This window comes from Sebastes fasciatus, chromosome 4, assembly GCF_043250625.1.
Source record: "Sebastes fasciatus isolate fSebFas1 chromosome 4, fSebFas1.pri, whole genome shotgun sequence".
In the NCBI taxonomy this organism is placed as follows: Eukaryota; Metazoa; Chordata; class Actinopteri; order Perciformes; family Sebastidae; genus Sebastes; species Sebastes fasciatus.
The window spans coordinates 31,239,294-31,259,209 of record NC_133798.1 but is presented as its reverse complement, the minus strand read 5'-3'; the positions used below and the strand labels follow the sequence as shown (position 1 = coordinate 31,259,209).

The window sequence follows — 19,916 nt, the reverse complement described above, 5'->3', positions numbered from 1 at the left end:
CACGTTGGCTGCTCCTCATTTGCATAAAGTTGAGGTCTAGGCTACTTTATGCAAATCAGGGTCGTCCGACCAGCGTGACTCGATGCCTCCGGAAACTCCCGAGAATATTTGAAACTAACTGTTGTCGGTCCAAAATAAAGACAGATTCAACAACTGCATGGATTATTTCTCACATAAAATGTTTTAAGAAACATTTCAGTGAACTATTTTTGTGATATAAGAGAAGAAAGTTTCCAAACGAGCCGCCATGTCGGTTCCAGTTTGAAAGCTGGGAGCAGCAGTCCACGAGGGAAAGCGTTCGTCCAATCAGGTAGAAAGTGCCTTGTGTCTAGTAGCAGCCCATCAAGCGTCCAATGCTTGGAAGCGAGGCCATCCCTCGCGATAAAAAAACACCCCTGTGGACACGCACCATGAGGCAGCGAAGCCGGAACTTTTCATCCGCTCCCTGGCAGCGTTCTGACGCAACTAGTCCACTAGCTAACTGATCACGGATGTTGTCGTTCTTTCGGACAGATTAAAAAAAATAAAAATGAAAAATGCTAAAATGGGTGTACAAATATAGCCTATTACTCGTTAATCCAGCTGATGTGAGGCGTCCATGTTTCTTTGAGTTTGTTGCTGGATTTCTGTATTATTGAAATACCAAAGTCAGATATATCTGTCAGGGTTTCTGGGATAACAGGCTTGGACCCAAGATGCAGGTAAGGATGAGGAGGCAGCAGTCAGAGGTGAAGGATTCAATGAAAGAAAACTTACCAGGAACAAACATGCAGCTTGTCCGTCAGGCAGGTTCACATAAAACAATCCAAAGGAATAAACTTGAAATACAAAACACTGGAAAAACTCTCTCAAAGGTGAGACACTACACATGAGGAGCGACAACGAACTGACAGAGAAAAAGGGGAAACACACAGACTAAATACACCAGAAGAACAGGGTGATTGAACACAAGTGGAACAAATCAGGACAGGGCAGACAATCACTAAAGGAGAAAGGCAGGAAGTAAAACCAGACAAGACACAAGAGGAGTGAACTTATCAAAATAAAACAGGAAACACTAGAATGAATGTAACCAGGCATATAACAGAAAACCCCCAAAATCCTCAAGACAATTTCAGAACCAATAAGCCACTAAATAGATGAACACAAGATAGTCGGAAGTCTTAACAAAAAGGAAAAGTCCAACGGCCTCTGGGCACAGCGCCAGACTGTGACAATATCAGAGCGTTCAGAAAAATCTATTGGACCCACTGAATCATCAGCAGGTTGGAAACTCAGTTGTACTCCTTCTGATTTAACCACGAGAGAAAAAAACACACACACAAACCAGATCTCATCAGAGTAACGAGCTTTAATCTCCTACATTTTAAAAGTTGTTATTTTGTTTTGTCACTCTAGAGGTCTCTCCTTCACTGTGATTGGTCCAACAGCTGTTTCCTGTTCCCACTGAACACCTGCAACAGAAACACAACACAAAACTCTTAATGTTTATAAAAACACCATTACAGGTACGCCTTAAAATTTAATTAAAGTAATTAAGTAATCAAATTTGCAGTTAATTAATGGATTATTGTAAGATACAGTTTAGTGGTTCATGGCAGGGTTTAAAATCAGCCATCCCTTAATTTTCACTTAGTTGAAAAAAAAGGTGTACATTTTGTGTTAGTTGGTCAAGTTTAAGGGAAGTTTGACTTCTAAAAAATCCCTTATTTAGCAGATAATCTATCCAACAGTAATACAGTATTAATTTAAAAGCTCATTAAAATGACCTTGATTACATTAATAAGGGATAAAGGGAATTGAAATAAATTTAGGGTCAACACACTACATGGCAGTTTTGCTGCGTTTTTTCAGACATGGGGTTACCAAGAGGGCACTTTACATCCTGAGTCCACCAATGTAATACCATACTGTAAAAATACTCTGTTACAGGTAAGTGGTGGAATGTAACTAAGTACATTTACTTAAGTCCTGTATTTGAGTACAAATCGGAGGTACTTGTACTTGAGTATCTTTTCAGATTATAATCCTTCATCCCCTTCCTGTCCAGTGACAACCACGTATCTCTAGATATGTTGATGTTGAATGTTCATGGAGGATGAAGTGTTCCTTTATGTGTTGAGAAAATCCTTCTTAAGCTAAATAAACTCTTTAAAGGGACTATTTGTAACTTTCAGAAATGCTTGTTAACAGCGACACCTGTGGCTTTGAAATCAACGAAAGTCAGAGTCGGGCTCGCGCTTGCTCGCTCTAAATATACCTGAACGAGCATCGCTCAACACAGTGATGCGACACACGTCAGCTAAAACCACAATATCACTCTATATTTCAGCAGCCTGGCAGTAATGTTAGCTGACCAGACGAAGGTCTCTCCATGAAGGAGATACTAGTGTTGGCTTTTCCTGTGTCAGCGCAGGCTGAGACAGCGGGGCTCAGCAGCGAGTAACGTCTCGTCTCCGCCCGCAGCCGGAGAGAACAGGAAGACACCGGCACCCTCACTAGATATTCTCAGAGCTAAACTAACTCTTCTGCAGTGTGGAGTGAGCGCGCGTTCACGTCTAGAGGTGGAGCGAGCTGAGCGAGAACGCGGGCTCTGTCTGAGTGAAGGCGAGCAGGCAGCGGAGGAGAGGCAGCGGCTACACGCGAACGCGCATATGCGAGCGCGCATGTGTCCCGACCCGGTACATTTATACGCTTAAAAAGTTACAAACGGTCCCTTTAAAAAGCCTCTTGGATCAGCTGGAAAATGCATCGTCACAAAGCTTAAAGCAGAGCTGTTTTGTTTGACACCAATGAAAAGTTGACCTTTTAGAGATACGTGGTTCTCACAGGACAGCGACGCTACAAACACATGATGATCTTACAGACCATGATGCATTGCTGTAGATTACATATTTGGCTCTAAGTAAAGGTTTTGAATGCAAGACATTTATTTGTAGTGTAGAAAAAAACGGATCAGATCTAAATACTTCCTCCACTACTCCCTGTTGGCGACAGGCCACTGAGAGGTGGAGCAACACTGAAAGAGGAAGTCTTCAGCGTCACATTTCCCGGTAGGAAAGTGAAGTTTGTCTGAGCGACAGCAGAGCTGCAGTCGAGACGAGTCTCTCCGTTTCTCTCTAAAGAAACATTCAACTGAATCCAGCAGATTTTTATCAACAACACAGCAGAATCTCTGCCAAACGCTGGTGAGTACACTGACCTACAGAGACTAAATACACTAACTAAATATAGTTCAAACCAGAATCTGACTGTTTTACATCTGTTTAAAGAATAGATAAAAACAACCTGGAAATGTTGCCAGAAATACTAAACAGAGGTAAACCACAGTGACTGAACTCCGGCTAGTTAAGGTTAGACAGAATACAGTCACAGCTAGCATTAGTTTGAGCTAATTCACAGACCTGTTTCCTGTCTGAACTCCAAACCTCAGCTCTACTCAGACAGGAAGTTCCCCTCAGGGTAAATGTTTCATTGAGGTCCATCGGTGGCCGTGGGGGTTGTGGAGAGAAATGATATTATATATATATAATGTCCTGCAGTCCAGAGCAGTAGCTTCCATCTTTTCTTCTGCACATCGAATGTGTCTGATTCTCTGCTCTCTGTATCTTCATCCTCTCTCTGATCCTCCTCTTCCTCCTCTTTGTCCAAGCCGACTCTCTGACTCTAACGCTCTTTAGACAGAGAAGGAGATTTTTATTTTACTCTGCTCCCTCAGACGCTTCAATAAAACAAATAATAAAGTAAATTACTGGATAAATATATCACAGTAAATTGTAATAAATGTGTTAAGGGCAAGTAAAAAGCAAACTACCAGCCCAACTTACTGTGTGTGTTTGATTTTATTAAACAAATAATCAAAAGAAATGTAATTACAGTTTTGTTTTTTGTCCTCAGAGTGTAGATATGTCTGCTGCCAGCTGTGTGCTGACTGAACATCAGTTTCTGTGCTCCATCTGTCTGGATGTGTTCACTGATCCAGTCAGCACACCATGTGGACACAACTTCTGTAAAACCTGCATCACTCAACACTGGGATATTAATGTCCCGTTTCAGTGTCCCAACTGTAAAGAGCTTTTCTACACCAGACCTGAGCTGTGGGTCAATACTTTCATCTCTGAGATGGCTGCTCAGTTCAGACAGTCAGCTCAACAGAAAGCCAGCAGCAGCAGCTCAGAGCAACAAGCTGCCAAACCAGGAGAAGTTCCCTGTGACGTCTGCACTGGAACCAAACTGAAGGCCCTGAAGTCCTGCCTTGTGTGTCTGGAATCCTACTGTGAGACTCACCTGGAGCCTCATCTGACGAGGTCAGGCCTGAAAAGACATCAGCTGATCGACCCTGTGGAGAACCTGGAAGGCAGGATGTGTACGAAGCACGATAAACTGCTGGAGCTGTTCTGTAAGACCGACCAGATGTGTGTCTGCATGCTCTGCACTGTTTTAGACCACAAGACACATAATGTTGTTCCTCTGAAAAAAGAATATGAAGGAAAGAAGGCCGAGCTGGGGAAGACAGAGGCTGAAATTCAGCAGATGATCCAGAAGAGACGACTGAAGATTCAGGAGATGAAACACTCAGTGGGACTCAGTAAGGAAAATGCAGACAGAGAGATAGCAGATGGTGTTCAGGCCTTCACCGCCCTGAAAGAGTCTGTTGAGAGAAGCCAGGCCGAGCTCATCGACTCGATCAAAGAGAAGCAGAGAAAGACAGAGAAACAGGCTGAAGGCTTCATCAAAGAGCTGGAACAGGAAATCTCTGAGCTGAAGAAGAGAAGCACTGAGGTGGAGCAGCTCTCACGCTCTGAAGACCACCTCCACCTCCTCCAAAGCTTCACATTCCTGAACGCTGCTCCACCCACCAAGGACTGGACAGAAGTCGAAGTCTGTCCACCTTCATATGAGGGGACTGTGAGGAGAGCTGTGAATCAGCTGGAGGAGACGCTTATTAAACAGATGAAGAAGCTGCTCGCTGAGGCCGAGCTGAAGAGGGTCCAGCTGAAGAAGGTCCAGCTGAAGAAGGTCCAGCAATCTTCAGTGGATGTGACACTTGATCCTGATACAGCATATCCCAAACTCATCCTGTCTAATGATGGAAAACAAATTAAACATGGTGATGTAAAGAAGAATCTCCCAGACAACCCAGAGAGATTTGTTACTTGTCCCTGTGTCTTAGCAAAGCAGAGTTTCTCTTCAGGAAGGTTTTACTACGAGGTTCAGGTTAAAGGGAAGACTACCTGGGATTTAGGAGTGGCCAGAGAGTCGATCAACAGGAAGGGACGAATCGAACTGTCTCCTGAGGATGGTTACTGGACGATGTGTTTGAGGAATAAAAAGGAGTACAACGTTTGTACTAACCCTTCAGTCTGTCTCTCTCTGAAGTCTCAGCCTGAGAAGGTGGGGGTGTTTGTGGATTATGAGGAGGGTCTGGTCTCCTTTTATGATGTTGATGCTGCAGCTCTTATCTACTCCTTTACTGGCTGCTCTTTCACTGAGAAACTCTACCCATTCTTTGGTCCCAGTCCTAACTGTGGTGGTAAAAACTCTGCCCCCCTGATCATCTCTCCTGTCAATCACACTGAGTAGAACAACCATTTGATTTTCTACAGAAATATTCTCTTTAATTTAATGAAAAATGTATATTATTGGTGATTTAGGGTGTACACATTGTTTTTCCAGATTCTGATCATTACATTTTATTTCCTTTATTTCCCTCTGATCTCTCACATTGCTACTTACAACACACTGATTTTACAGCACTGATTGATATTATCTAATGTAGTCTAATTTATTCTAATGACTGCATTACCTGCCTTCAAGACTATTAGAATCATCATAAACAATGTATTAATGAATAAGAAACATTTCCATGTACCTTAATTGTATTTTAATAAGGTGTTTTAAGGGTTTTAGTTTTCATAATTTCAAATAAAAGGACAAATTAAGGGATCTCTGGTATGTTTTCAGGGTAAATTAAGGATCAATTCTTGATTCATTTTGGTACAAAATTGACAGATATTTGGAACATCGACGAAATCTGATAACAAAATATTCAGCTGTAGTGGTTTTAAACACCAGAGAAAAAGAAAAGTTTTGTCTGTTGTGTTATTTTTATTTCATATTGTCCACCTCTCTGCAGACTGCATAGATAAAATGAGATAATCCTTTTTTAATTAATTAATAATTTTCAGGATTATGGCAGCAAAGGGGTACAGTGCAAACAACAAGAAGCATCAGTAAAAAACAAAAAAAGATCTAATAAATAAGTAAGCAAATAATAAAGATAGTCAGTAAGATATTGTTGATATTGCACAGAATATTGAATATTGCTATTGCACAGTGGAAAGTTTAACAAAGTCAACAAGTTTCCACAGGATTTTATTTACATCTTTTTGATTTGACCTGCATCTAGAATAATCTCTGTATATGAGTGTGATGGTGGAGCTGCCTGTTAATCACACATACTGTAGATTTTTCAACCAATTGTCTCAGAACACAGATTTTTTTTCAGATAATTGGAGACGTAATGAAGTCGGTTGAGAAGCTTGGAGCCGCTGAACTCTGCAGCAAAGAGCATGTTAACGTTCAAGTCACATGGGACGGATGGTAGAGAATAGTTATGACCTAAGAGTTGGTTGTGCGAGGGTTAAAATAATTAGGGATGCAATGAGTTATCGTCTGAACATCGGTATTGTCCGATATTCGTCTTGCTGACTGCCCAAATACGATGACATTTGCCGATGGCAGTGGCCGATGTTTATCTGTTGCGTTTCATCAATTTTGCGCCGGCTAAATGATGTGTTAGTTATTTGCGGTCGGTCTCTGACAACAGTGACCAGCTGCTGATTCAGAGCCAGTAGCTGGACATGACTCTGACGGCGGGCGCCGTGTGCACGTGTGGTTTGGTTATAAATAAAAGTGGAAAAAAAACATCTGCCATGAGGGAGTATTACTATTAGAAAGGCCTGGACTGTAATAGGACTATGATAATGTAAAGTTCAGAATTTGTTTGTATGAAAGTTCCTACTGTTGATTAGGTTTATAATAACTGTATCACTTAATTCCCACCTTTCTATGAGTATGCAGTGACAGTCAAAATACGCTCCCTGCTGGCTGACTGAGGTAATATCCTAGTAAGCACCAGGGGAAGCAGAGGCTCGGTGGTTGGTATGTGGCTGAGTAGAGGGAGCTAATTCATGTGTTGCTGTGCGTTCATGACATACAGTAAGTGGTTTCTTATTTGCTCTCCTTTGACTCCTATGTAGAAACTGTCAATTTATTCCTTTCTGTGCTGGTTTATCTCGTGCTTCAAAAGTACCGTGCTGTGCTTACAGTATAGGCTAATTAGCATGCTATTGGAATATCAGGCTCTCCAGTCTTTATTCACGTGCATTGATATTTGACTATATTGCTATATTTCTGTTATAGTATTGTCTACTGTATAGAGTGGTTAAATGTGTCTCATTACACATTGCCTAGTGTTCAGCTCATGTTCAGTCTGTAGGTCATTAAGTGTCATTAATTAAGGCTGCTCTATATGCCACCACATGTCACTGCTTATTCATTATGTTAATTCAGCTCTATAGTATTGTGGTAATCAGTGTGTATATTGTACTGAAAGAAACGGTTTTACAGTATGTAGCGGCTGTCAGGTTATGTGTAAATGTACAGTATTGAGTTCACGGTGGCTATATTATTAACACAAGAAATACTGCTGTTTAAGTTGCTTATATTATTTGGGTAAATTGTAAGTTACTTTTAGTCAAGTAAGCTGATATTGTATTTCTCTGTCTGTTTCTGTAGGACCACAACACACATAGACCACACATACATAACCTACATCCATCAATAAAGAAGAGAGGACTTAACAGTTAACAGAGAGTGGAGTTTTGTGTCTTGAACGACACCCAGTGGCGAGTGTCATATATCCACCAGCCTAAGAAAGATTCCTCAGTTACAATTACACCGTCTTGGAGACAGATCAGCAACAAGAACGTTGTTATGTTCAGTGTCAAATTAAGCAGTAAAACGACGGTTTACAAGATTTCTTAAAAACGATCCTGGCGGTCTGGATTAACAAACCACATGTGTGCGTAATGTGTCACTAGAAGCCCGTTAGTCCGATGAGGATGACGTAACATCCTGTATGTTACAGTGGGAACATCCTCCATGCCGTGCAGCCTGTGCAGCAGTCCGTCCCACATACCGGTATCCAGTCCCAGGTGAGCAGAGTGCACCAGCACATCGGGGCTGCCACATTGTAATCCCGCGTCTCCGCCGTGGGTCCGTCCAGCCCGGACAGCTGATGGTACATGTCAGCCTCCGTCCTTTCCACGCTTCATATGCATTGTCTATAAGCAGCCGTGCAATGCATTCTGGTAGCGTGGCGGCACAATTCGTGAGATGGGGCGTCACGTCGGCCGCTCCTCATTTGCATAAAGTTGAGGTCTAGGCTACTTTATGCAAATCAGGGGCGGCCGACCAGTGTGACTCGATGCCTCTGGAAAATACAGAGAAACCTTTAAACTAATTGTTGTCAGTCCAAAATAAAGACAGATTCAGCAACTGCATGGATTATTTCTCACATAAAATGTTTTCAGAAACATTTCAGTCATTCAGCCATTTCAGCCGCCATGTTGGTTCCGGTTTGAAAGCTGGGAGCAGCCCTGAATGCTGCTCCACCCACCAAGGACTGGACAGAAGTCAGCGTCCGTCCACCTTCATATGAGGGGACTGTGGTGAGAGCTGTGAATCAGCTGGGGGAGACGCTCAGTAAACAGATGAAGAAGCTGTTTGAGGCCAAGCTGAAGAGGGTCCAGCAGTCTGCAGTGGATGTGACACTTGATCCTGATACAGCACATCCCAACCTCATCCTGTCTGATGATGGAAAACAAGTAAACTGTGGTGATGTAAAGAAGAATCTCCCAGACAATCCAGAGAGATTTAATCCTTGTGTTACTGTTTTAGCAAAGCAGAGTTTCTCTTCAGGAAGGTTTTACTACGAGGTTCAGGTTAAAGGGAAGACTACCTGGGATTTAGGAGTGGCCAGAGAGTCGATCAACAGGAAGGGACGAATCGAACTGTCTCCTGAGGATGGTTACTGGACGATGTGTTTGAGGAATAAAAAGGAGTACAACGTTTGTACTAACCCTTCAGTCTGTCTCTCTCTGGAGTCTCAGCCTGAGAAGGTGGGGGTGTTTGTGGATTATGAGGAGGGTCTGGTCTCCTTTTATGATGTTGATGCTGCAGCTCTTATCTACTCCTTTACTGGCTGCTCCTTCACTGAGAAACTCTACCCATACTTTAATCCTAGTATTAACTATGGTGGTGAAAACTCTGCCCCTCTGATCATCTCTCCTGTCAATCACACTGAGTAGAACAACCATTTGATTTTCTACAGAAATATTCTCTATCATTTAATGTAATGAATGTATATTATTGGTGATCTAGGGTGTATACATTGTTTTTCCAGATTCTGATCATTATGTTTCATTTCCTTTATTTCCCTCTGATCTCTCACATTGCTACTTACAACACACTGATTTTACAGCACTGATTTATATTATCTAATGTAGTCTAATTTATTCTAAAGACTGCATTACCTGCCTTCAAGACTATTAAAATCATCATAAACAATTTATCAATTAATAAGAAACATTTCCATGTACCTTAATTGTATTTTAATAAGGTGTTTTAATGGTTTTAGTTTTTATAATTTCAAATTAAAAAGGACAAATTAAGTGATCTCTGGTATGTTTTCAGGGGTAAGTTAAGGGTTAATTCCTAATGGTACAAAATTGACAGATATTTGGAACATCAACAAAATCTTATCCTAAAATATTAAATATGAATAAAGCTGCAGTGGTTTTAAACACCAGAAAAGAAGAAAAGTTGTGTCTGTTGTGTTATTTTCATTCCATATTGTCCACCTCTCTGCAGACTGCATAGATAAAGTTAGATAATCCTTAATTAATTCAGAATTTGCAGGATTATGGCAGCAAAGGGGTACAGTGCAGACAACAAGAAGCATCAGTAAAAAACAAAAAAAGATCTAATAAATAAGCAAGCAAACAATAAAGATAAAGTCAGTAAGATATTGTTGATATTGCACAGAATATTGAATATTGCTATTGCACAGTGGAAAGTTTAACAAAGTCAACAAGTTTCCACAGAAGTTTTTAAATCTTTGTGATTTCACTTTCATCTAGAATAATCTGTGTATATGAGTGTGATGGTGGAGCTGCCTGTTAATCACACGTAGATTTTTCAACCAATTGTCTCAGAACACTGATTTTTTTCAGATAATTGAAACGTAATGAAGTCGGTCGAGAAGCTCTGAGCCGCTGAACTCTGCAGCAAAGAGCATGTTAACGTTCAAGTCACATGGGACGGATGGTAGAAAAAATTATGACCACAGAGTTGGTTGTGCGAGGGTTAAAATAATTAGGGATGCAACGATTTGGCAGTAAAGTCTGTGTGTGAGAAACACAGCTTTTGTTTTTAAATCACTTACATTTAATTTAAATTTCAGAAAACAAAAGCTTATATTTTTGTCGGGCTCTGCAAGTACTGAAACATTCTCCTCATTGAGAAGGTAGTTGTATAGCAGCTGGAAAGCCTTTTGAAGCAGTTATTTAAAAAAAGAAAAAAAAAAAATACTATTTTTCTTGTTAAAGAAGGATATATTAAAAGATGGTTCATATATTTGTATGATTGAATTTGTGCTCAATCAAAGACTTATGAAATGCTCAATGACTTCAATAAGAGCTAATTTTTTTTCTGTCTCTGGCACAAAAGGGGAATAAATAACAGTAAAAAAAAAAAAGATTTTGGCTGATAGGAGTTTGGCTGATTCCATGTTTGTTTGTTTGTTGTTGGATTTCTGTATAATTTAAACGCCAAAGTCAAATATATCAGAGTGTTCAGAAAAATCAGTTGGACCCACTGAATCATCAGCAGATTGGAAACTCAGTTGTACTTCTTCCGATTTAACCACGAGAAAAAAAACAGATCTCAGAGTATAAAGAACTTTAATCTCCTACATTTTAAAAGTTGTTATTTTGTTTTGTCTCTCTAGAGGTCTCTCCTTCACTGTGATTGGTCCAACAGCTGTTTCCTGTTCCCACTGAACACCTGCAACAGAAACACAACACAAAACTCTTAATGTCTATAAAAACACCATTACAGGTACACCTTAGAATTTAATTAAAGTAATTGTGTTTCATTCAGCAACTTCTGGTATTTTTATCAGCCTGGAAGTGAAAGAAGAGTGAGATCCGTTGTTGGTGTTCAAACGATTTGAAACGAGTTCATCCCAGGAGGAAACACAAAGGCATCGTAGCTTCAGAGAGAGAGAGAGAGAGAGAGACGCCATTACGACACTTTTGGGCGTTTTGTCTTTCTAATGACGTATTTTCAGTTTTATACTTCAACAGTTTTACAACAAACTGAGACTTTCTTGACTTGCAAAATTATGTTTTAAATTGACAAACATCATGTGTGTGATTCATGGCGCAAATCAAACAGGATCAAAAAAATATTTGTCTCTCGCCGTTGACTATTGTACATATTTTTTCCGAAATAAGGTCCCATGGTGGTCCACCGGAAGGGGCGGGACTTCGCCTCTCTATTCGGTCACACTATAAAAAGCTTTTATATGCCAGGCACCTGTAAACCTAAATTAAACAACTCTAATTCTTTAATTTAACATTAAAGTTCAGTCTATGTTTTCAATGCTGTATGAGGTATTTTGTTTACAGAACAGTAGACTCAGGTTGGCCCGAGCAGCATGTGCCGTCTCTGTGCTGAATCCAGTTGGAGTGGAAAAGCTCGTCCAACTAGTTTTGGAGTCCACCCACTCACCTGTTCCAGTCAGTGCAAACAGACAACACGCCTGAACGCAACACAGAGGACTGTCAAGAGACAGACAAGACACCTGAACGCAACACTAAGGAGTGTCAGACAGATAAGATACCTGAATGCAACACAGAGGAGTGTCAGAACCCAACAAAGATGAGCGTCAGACAGACAAGACACCTGAACGCAACACAGAGGGCCATCCGGCAACAAGACAACTGAACACAGCACAGAGGACCGTCACAGACAAGACACCTGAACGCAACACAGAGGAGTGCGAGACAGACAAGACACCTGAACGCAACACAGAGGGCCGTCCGGCAACAAGACACCTGAACACAACACCGAGGACAGTCACAGACAGACAAGACACCTGAACGCAACACAGAGGACCGTCAGGCAGGCCAACTGGTTTTGGAGTCCACCCACTCACCTGTTCCGGTCAGGGGACTCTGTCTTCCTGTCCCACAGTCTGTATCACAGCAGGTACAGACTTGATGGCTTCCGCTGGCCTCCCTCCACCTGTCAAATCAACAAAACGATTAAATAGAATTTAAATTCTTTCATCCCTTTCCAACATGAGATTTTTACCCATCACCTGTCCCTAAAATATCTTAAGTTTGTTTTCACTGAGCACACAACATTTAGACAGATGTTTTTAACTCAGTGTGTCTCTGTGCTGAAATACTACAAAGCACAGACTCCACTGTCTGAGATTGATGGTATTTGTAGTGTTTGCAGCAGATGGCATGATGGGAGTTGTAGTGTCTCACCTGTTGGAGAATGAACAAGCCTTGTTGGTAGCATCAACAGCTGCAGCAGCTGCCGTGGCTCTCACACTGCAGGTGATGTAGATCTAAAAAGACACATAGAAGGTGATCATTCAAGTTGGTCGTCATAGAAACCAACAGCTGTCTGGACAGGAAACCAGGAGATAAACAGGAAGTGTGTGATGTGTTTGAGTCTCACCACACCGCTGTCGTCCTGCTGGAACCTGAACGCCTCCACCTCAAACTGCAGTGTGTCGTCCTGAGACCGAGGCAGATACTGAGAGCTGGAGCCTGTCAGCTGACTGTCAAACAGACACCTGAACGCAACACAGAGGACTGTCAGAGACAAGACACCTGAATGCAACACAGAGTGGCCTAGAGTCAGGGACAAGACACCTGACGGCAACACTGATCAGCCTACAGTCAGGGAAAAGACACCTGAAGGCAACACTGATCAGCCTACAGTCAGGGAAAAGACACCTGAAGGCAACACAGAGCACCATCAGAGACAGGACACCTGAACGCAAATCAGAGGACCGTCATACAGACAAGACACCTCAACGTAACACAGAGGACCAGAGACAAGACACCTGAACGCAACATAGAGCACCGTCAGAGAGAAGACACCTGAACGCAACACAGAACACCGTCAGAAGCAAGACACCTGAACGCAACACAGAACACCGTCAGAAGCAAGACACCTAAAGGCAACGCAGAACACCGTCAGAAGCGAGACACCTAAAGGCAACACAGAGTAGCCTAGAGTCAGAGACAAGATACCTGAACGCAGCACACTTGAACGCAAGACAGAGGACCGTCAGAGACAAGACGCCTGAATGCAACACATGCAGTACAGTCAGACAGACAACTGACCTTAATAAAAGATATGAGGAAAAATGTTTGCAAGGCTTTGGAATAAAACTCACGCAAGAAATACACACCTGTTAAACTGAGATGTAATGTTTAGTATTTCTGAGTGAGGTGGACTTTAAGAACCACCACCAGTACAGTAAACTGACCCGTTGTTTCCCAGGAAGGCGTATCGTGGGACGGTGTCGATGTTTGGGACCACGGTGGCCACGCAGCTGTCCACCGTCACTCTGAGGGGGACGTGATGAAACTGTTTGACTGAAACCTCAAACTTTATCATGTCTCCCAGCAGGAACTGAGCGGACGGGCGAGAGAACTGCCAATCATCTGAGAGAAAGAAAGAAAAGACAGGAGTGTTCAGAACAGAGGAGGTGTTCACCTTCATCTCAATTTTACAGGTAATCTAACAAAATATTCTATAATAGAGACAAACTGACTGAACCTCAGTGGTGGGAGGTAACCAAAAACATTTTAAGTACTGCAACAATACAACAATTAGAACAATTCAGAGAAATATTGTACTTTTCACTTATTTAACAGTTACTTTTCAAATTAAGACTTTACAGACAAAAGCTGATTTATAAAATATGTTATAAACACCAACATTAAATTACCGCTTACATATTAATACATCAATTAGACAATAGTTAAACACTGACAATAGCCACTCTGCATTAGAAGTACTTTTTAGGGTTATCAATTGATTAAAATATTTAATCACATGATTCCATAGTTAATCGCGCTCAATCGCAAATTAATCACACATTTTTAATTTGTTCAAAATGTACCTTAAAGGGAGATTTGTCAAGTATTAAAACTCTTATCAACATGGTAGCGGCCAAATATGCTGCTTCATACAAATGTATGTCTATATTTATTATTGGAAATCAATTAACAACACAAAACAATGACACATATTGTCCATAAACCCTCACAGGTACTGCATTTAGCATCAGAAATATGCTCAAATCATAACATGGCAAAACTGAAGCCCAACAGGCAACAACAGCTGTCAGTGTGTCAGTGTGCTGACTTGACTATGACTTGCCCCAAACTGCATGTGATTATCATAAAGTGGGCATGTCTGTAAAGGGGAGACTCGTGGGTACCCATAGAACCCATTTTCATTCACATATCTGGAGGTCAGAGGTCAAGGGACCCCTTTGAAAATGGCCATGACAGTTTTTCCTTGTTAATTTTGCATAACTTGAGTTATTTATCCTCCTTCGCGATGTAGTAGTATGACATGGTTGGTACCAATGGATTCCTTAGGTTTTCTAGTTTTAAAACTGAGCCCGCTACAATCTAAAAATCACAAGTTGCGTTAATGCCTTAATGGCCTTAAAACAAATTTACTTTAATGCGTTATTATCACGTTCAATTTGACAGCCCTAGTACTTTTACTTTAAATACTTTTAAGTGTAGTTTGCTGCCAATACTTTGGACTTTTACTCAAGAGAAGTTTTGAATGCAGGACTTGTAATTGAGTATTTTTATACTGTAGTATTGCTACTTTTACTTAAGTAAAAATATTTGAAAACTTCTCCCACAACTGCTGATTTTGAAGCTACAAAAATCTAGTGTTTGGTTATTAAAATAACTGACACGGATATGTACCACCAAGACACACATGTAAGAAAGTGATTCAACAATAAATTATTACGTTAGAACGAAACACCCACCAGTCATGAGTCTGATGGAGAAGTAGAGACTTTCCTCTGAAGCTTTAGTGATGCTGAACGGACTCCAGGTCGGCTTCAACAGCCCGCTGCTCACATCATGCTTCCTAAAAAACAAAAAGACATTAACAGCAAAGATCTAAAAAAAACAATTCTGTGATTTCTGAAAGCAAAAAGTCCAGTTGTCAACATTTAAAGACAGAAAATTAAGAGGTGGAAGTACATTTACTCAAGTTCTGTGCTTATGTACAATTTTGAGGTATAGGCTACTTTATAGCATATGGAAATGCACAGTACTTCAACTCCACTACAACTCAGAGGAAAATATTGCACTTTTTACTCCACTATATTTAGACAATTTTAATTACTTTGCAGATTTAGATCTTAATACAAAATATTATTAACTAATAAATTATTATGCATTATTATCGTTTAAGCTATCCAGCAGTATAAAGTAGTTTAAATTAGCCTCACCTTTACCGGCTGCAACTTTAAAATGATGTACACATTAATGCATTACTAATTATAATCCAATAATGTATATTATTCTGAAATCGGACATTCTGCATTGTGACTTTTACTTTTGGTACTTAAATGTTTTAATTTTCAATGCAGGACTTTTACTTGTAACTAAGTATTTCTACACTGTGGGCTTGCTGCTTTTACTGAAGTAAAAGATCTGAGTACTTCTTCCACTACTGGCTAAAATGACAGAAACTCAAGACAAAACCGCTTTATTCTGGTTCATTGTGTAAAATCTGACCTCTGGTAGTGACACTGGATGCCGACTGCGACATCTCCGGTTCGGATGATTTGACTGTCCCCCAGAGGACTGGGAGTGTAGAGCAGCGTGAAGGCGTAGATGAACGAGTCCTCAGACATCTGAAGCACAGTTTACTACAGTGTCAAGTCTGAAAACACATGACATTAATCTGTATTTTTTAAATTAACACCAATCAAATAACTAATGGTAAAGTGTCTCTGGTATTTGTGGACCAACTCTGCAGCTCTGGGAAGCTTTTTAGTCTCTTTTAGCTCCTCGTTTTGTCTTTTACGGCACATTTACTGCGGTTTAGTTTCAATGTTTTCGTCAAACGCGCTCTGATAAACCCGCAGTACACTACATGCTGACAGACAGTTAGGGCGCATTCCCACCAGATCCAGTGACAGAGGGCGTCTCAATGCTTTCCATTCATTTCCTGTGGAAAGCAGGAGAAGCAGTCACCCAGTGCGAGGAAGAGTGTTGTGGCGAGTTGGAGAGGGTCTTTATGCATACGAGCCCATCCAGCACGTCACGTCCGGCTCACAAAACTTGGACCAAGCTATCAAACTAGGCAATGTAGTTCTAAATGAAACGAGATTTAGCAGTGGCATAAACTATTTCTCTCAAATGTTTCAGAAGTAGATTTCGGTGGATTGTTTAGATGGAATACTCGAAAGTTTACGAGCAGGATGCCATGTTATTTCCTGTTTGAAACGGCGAGCAGAGAACCACGGACCAATCAGGTGCATTCAACAGTAGGGTAGATTGCCATCTGAATGGCCAGTTGAGAGGAGCAGCGCATCCCCTAGTGTCCTCGCCGGACCTGGGTTGTGTCTAGAAGATAACCTGCAAATTGGGAAATCTGGCAAAAACTATTGACAACCTATCCTAACCTCAGCCAGTTGAAGTCGACGCCTAACCTCAGCCAGTCGAGGTCAACGCCTAACTTTAACTATCTCGCAAGAGTTTCCCAACTCATTTGTTACCTTCTAGACATGACCGTGGATATTTAGTGTTATGGTACATGTCCACAAGGGCGTTTTTGGACACGGGAGGTCGCGTCACTTCCCAGCATTGGATGCTTGATGGGCCGCCACGAGGCACCTAATTAGACGAATGCTTTCACTTGTGGGCTGCTGCTCCCAGCTTTCAAACCGGAACCAACATGGCTGCTCTTTTGGAAACTTGAAATGATTCACCGAAATGTGTTTCTGAAAACATGTGAGGCGGGAAATGTTCAGCCTAGACCTCAAATTTATGCAAATGAGGAGCAGCCGCTGCGAAGGACCGCCGCCAAGGACCGTCTCTCGAAACGCAACGCTGCGTTACCAGAATGCATTGCACGGCTGCTTATATAGACAATGAATGGAAGCGTGGAAATGACGGATAATGTGGACACGTACCCTTAGAGACTATTTAGCAGCTAAAGAGACAGAAATTTCTCTCAGGAGTTGGTGGAGACCAAAAACGGAGCTAAAAACCTGAATATTGGAGTTAAATTTATCAGGTGGACACAAAGACTCCTGATTTTCAAATAAACTGAATTTTACTGAAAATGTACACTCATTTGGAGTCAAACAAGATGTAATTTTTTCACATTAAACCCTCACCAGCAGCTGGCTCCCACATCCGTGCAGCTCCGACTCAAAGATGAGGACCTGTGCTTCGGGATCTTCCCCCGTGGCAGCACATCCTCCCAGCGTGACGTCTGCAGCCAGGACAGGTTGACCGATCCCCAGCAGGTCTTTCTTGGCCTCCACCTGGACGGAGCTCTCACTGCAGACTGCGCTGACGCTGTCGGCCATCGACGGAGCCTTCAGCTCAAAGTCTGGAGGGAACAGAGGCTCCTCCTCAGCCGGCGGCTCTGGAAACCTCCAAGTCAACGGTTCAGTGAAAGACTGCTTCTCCTGGAGGACAGCTGGGAGGGAGGTTGGATATTATCTATCAGTTTGATTTGTTATGCTATAAATAATACAAACGAGTACTTGAAAGGCGTTCTCACCCTTGGAAAATGTCAAATGATTAAATTGATCAGCTTTAAATCATTACCAGAACAACCAGTTAGTCCTCATCATTGATGTTTTTACTCTTGTAAAACTGAAACATTTAACGATGACACTTACGTGGACAAGTCTCACACAGATGAGATTTAGGTTGCGTCTGAAATTCCATACCAACATGCTATTTAGTACAGGAGATTTTTTAGTATGTCCAAAACCTCAGTATGAAGCCAATAGCATGTAACTTGCATACCATTTCAGGTGAAATATTACAGTATGCAAACCACGGATGTATAAAGATAACTGGATACAGCGTTGGAGGCTCCCGGTCATTCCTACGAGAGTTGCTCAGTGGTGCATGAAGCCAAAATGGCTCGACTGCCGAGTGATAAAGTACCCGGATCATCCGGCGATCTTCCGCATCCATTGGGACCATATAGCAGACGCAGTAGCGTTTCCTTTAAGGCATCCCCCTTCCTGCACTCATGTCAAAATCAGTCTCTCCAAATAATGCTGATCCTCAAATAATAACTCTCATTCCATGTATTAATGCAGGTTTTCAGTGTTGAAAAATTATCATTGAGTCACAGTAATCTGAGCGAAAATAACTGAATATCCATTTCAGTGTTGACGTTTCTACTAGGGCTGTCAAAGTTAACGCAATTATATAGCGTTAACGCAAATTCATTTATACGCCACTAATTTCTCTAACGCAACTTGCAATTTTAAGGTTGTGGCGGGCTCAGTTTTAAAGCTGGAGTAAAGATGGTGTATGAAATTACAAAACCTAAGGAATCCATTGGTGTCAACCGTGTCATACTAGCTTGTCCACAAGGAGATTAAATAACGCTAAATTTTGCGAGGAAAAACTGTCATGGCCATATTCAAAAGGGATCCCTTGACCTCTGACCTCAAGATACGTGAATGAAAATGGGTTCTATGGGTACCCAGGAGTTTCCCCTTTACAGACATGCCCACTTTATGATAATCACATGCAGTTTGGGGCAAGTCAGTCAAGTCAGCACACTGACACACTGACAGCTGTTGTTGTCTGTTGGGCTTCAGTTTGCCATGTTATGATTTTAGCATATATTTGTTATGCTTAATGCAATATCTATGTTGATAATTGTATTAAATACTTGAAAAGAATCTCCCTTTAAGGTACATTTTAAACTGATAAATGTGTGATTAATCGTGATTAAATATTTGAATCGATTGACAGCCCTAATTTCTACTAATCAAAACATTTGAGTATTAAATCAACCACATTAATAAAACTCATTAGTTTTATTATTATCAGTTACTAAAAGTGGTCAGTGTTGTAGTGATTCTTGTGGTGTGGATCAGGTCTACCTGCTGGCTCCTGGATTTGAGGCTGGTCTGGTCTCTGGCCTCCAAACCTGCCGGCTGCAGGGCGAATGTTCACCTTTAAATTCTGCGCTGCTGATAAAACTCCACAGAACAGACAGAAAAAGATTCTGACGGACAGCATCATGCTGAAGAGTTTATTCTGTGTTTCCTGTGTTTGAAACAAAGTCAGCTGTGCAGCAGATTGATTTGTAGAGTGGAAGTTTGGCTCCGCCCACCACCTGATTGACCTGATTGCTCTCCAGCTGAGCCTCGTTCACCTGCACCGACCTTATGAGACTCACCTTAAAAACACACACAACCCTAAACTTAAAGTTTCCAAAGATGCCAAAGTGCAGACATTATTCTAAAAATATGCGTGTACAATATCATATATACATATGTATATATATACATATGTATATATATATATATATATGCTAAATGCAGTACCTGTGAGGGTTTCTGGACAATATTTGTCATTGTTTTGTGTTGTTAATTGATTTCCAATAATAATATATACATACATTTGCATAAAGCAGCATATTTGTCCACTCCCATGTTGAGAAGAGTGTTAAATACTAATTTGCGATTAATTGCGATTAACTATGGACAGTCATGCGATTAATGACGA

At 41.2% G+C, this 19,916-nt stretch overlaps 3 protein-coding genes across 4 annotated transcripts; 2 read left to right on the top strand and 1 right to left on the bottom strand.

Moving 5' to 3' along the window:
* Positions 1–1,336: 1,336 nt before the first annotated feature.
* LOC141766624 (zona pellucida sperm-binding protein 3-like) lies at positions 1,337–19,530 on the bottom strand. Of its 2 annotated transcripts, none has more exons than XM_074633597.1 (9): positions 19,289–19,530; positions 17,546–17,853; positions 15,936–16,054; positions 15,176–15,279; positions 13,643–13,820; positions 12,823–12,940; positions 12,627–12,709; positions 12,287–12,375; positions 1,337–1,454 (listed from the first exon to the last, which is right to left on the bottom strand). In XM_074633597.1, the coding sequence occupies exons 1-9, from the start codon at positions 19,428–19,430 to the stop codon at positions 1,390–1,392; spliced, it is 1,206 nt and encodes a 401-aa protein (XP_074489698.1). In that variant the 5' UTR covers positions 19,431–19,530; the 3' UTR covers positions 1,337–1,389. The 2 variants fall into 2 exon arrangements, with proteins under 2 accessions (XP_074489698.1, XP_074489697.1); XM_074633596.1 differs by lacking the exon at positions 1,337–1,454 and adding an exon at positions 10,986–11,130 and having other exon boundaries at positions 19,289–19,529.
* On the top strand, positions 2,438–5,859 carry LOC141766622 (E3 ubiquitin-protein ligase TRIM21-like). The gene has a single exon (XM_074633592.1). The coding sequence runs from the start codon at positions 3,907–3,909 to the stop codon at positions 5,581–5,583; it is 1,677 nt and encodes a 558-aa protein (XP_074489693.1). The 5' UTR covers positions 2,438–3,906; the 3' UTR covers positions 5,584–5,859.
* Positions 8,748–9,887, top strand: LOC141766625 (E3 ubiquitin-protein ligase TRIM21-like). Its single transcript, XM_074633598.1, has one exon. It carries the CDS (start codon positions 8,778–8,780, stop codon positions 9,372–9,374), a length of 597 nt encoding a protein of 198 aa, XP_074489699.1. The 5' UTR covers positions 8,748–8,777; the 3' UTR covers positions 9,375–9,887.
* Positions 19,531–19,916: the final 386 nt, after the last annotated feature.